At 59.8% G+C, this 1,138-nt stretch overlaps 1 protein-coding gene across 1 annotated transcript in view; it reads right to left on the bottom strand.

The window, feature by feature from the left end:
- Window positions 1–936, bottom strand: part of RBP4 (retinol binding protein 4) — a 7,073-nt gene extending 6,137 nt beyond the window's left edge. Inside the window, exons 1-3 of the mRNA XM_006090019.3 lie at window positions 780–936; window positions 525–661; window positions 294–400 (exon numbers count right to left, since the gene is read on the bottom strand). Coding sequence (XP_006090081.1) covers window positions 294–400; window positions 525–661; window positions 780–890 — 355 coding nt within the window. The 5' untranslated portion in view covers window positions 891–936. The remainder of the gene's footprint in view (window positions 1–293; window positions 401–524; window positions 662–779) is intronic.
- Between the last annotated feature and the right edge of the window lie 202 nt (window positions 937–1,138).

Raw genomic sequence — 1,138 nt, 5'->3', positions numbered from 1 at the left:
GGGGGGTAATCTTGGAGAAGGCTACACACCCTGGAATAGTGGCTGGACAGGAAAATGGCAGGAGGAGGCCTCACAAGCCCAAAGGTCCTTTGAGCTTGGGCCAGGTTTTATGAGCTGGGGGCATGGGGGGAGGTGGGCCAATCTCATGCCCCTAACCTCAGGCGGTGCCCAGGGTTCCTGCCACTTAGAGAACATGTTTTTCCCAAGGGCGCCACTGGAAAAGAAACCCAGAGATTTGGCCAGGTTGTGGCCCTCCTACCCCCCAAGACAATCCCACTGAGCTGATTACTCACTTCCTCTCTGGAGAAAGGACGCTACACCCCAGTACTTCATCTTGAACTTGGCAGGGTCCTCAGTGTCTGTGAAGGTGCCCACCATGTCTGCGCACACGTCCCAGTTGCTGCAAAGGCCAAGGGGATCCTGAGCCAGGCCGGGCAAAAGGCTTCCTCCCTCCATCCTCCATCCCACCACCCCGGGTGCTCCCTTCCCTCCCCGTCAGGGTTTGGCGCCCAGAGCCCACTGACTTCAACAGACGGACTCGGCCCTTGGCCGTGGCGCTCATCTGGCCGTTCTCGTCCACGGAGAACTCGGCGATGATGTTGTCCTGCAGAAAGAGGCCCTCGGGGTCCTTCTTGGCCATGGCATACCAGGTCCCGGCGAACTGCAAAGGAGAGGAGAGCGGGTTTGGCGATGAGAGCGGGTGTGGTGATGAGCGCACGGTGAGGCTGGCCGCGGGGCTGGGGGGACGCGGGCACCGGGGCCCCCGGGCCGGTACCTACCCGAGCCTTGTCGAAGTTCTCCTTGACTCGGAAGCTGCTCACCCGGCAGTCGCGCTCCGCCCGAGCGCTGCCCAGCGCAGCCAGCAGCACGAGTGCCCACACCCACTCCATCGCGCCCAGGAATCGCCCTGCGGGAAACGCGCACCGTCGGGGAGCGCTGGCCCACGGAGCTCTTCGGTTGGCATTTTTTCTTTGTTTTCTTATCTTTTGCTTATTTTATTTCTTCTCTCTCCCCCCCCGCCCCCCACGCGAATATAAACTCCAAAGAGACTTTTTTTTTTTTTTTTTATTCTTTTTGCCCCGGCGAAACAGTGGGGGCGCGGGGGGGGTTTTTTTGAGGGGGAAGAGAGTAAAGAATT

This window comes from Myotis lucifugus, unplaced genomic scaffold, assembly GCF_000147115.1.
Source record: "Myotis lucifugus unplaced genomic scaffold, Myoluc2.0 scaffold_66, whole genome shotgun sequence".
Classification (NCBI taxonomy): domain Eukaryota; kingdom Metazoa; phylum Chordata; class Mammalia; order Chiroptera; family Vespertilionidae; genus Myotis; species Myotis lucifugus.
The sequence above is the reverse complement of the archived record's forward strand: the minus strand, read 5'-3'. Positions and strand labels throughout refer to the sequence as shown.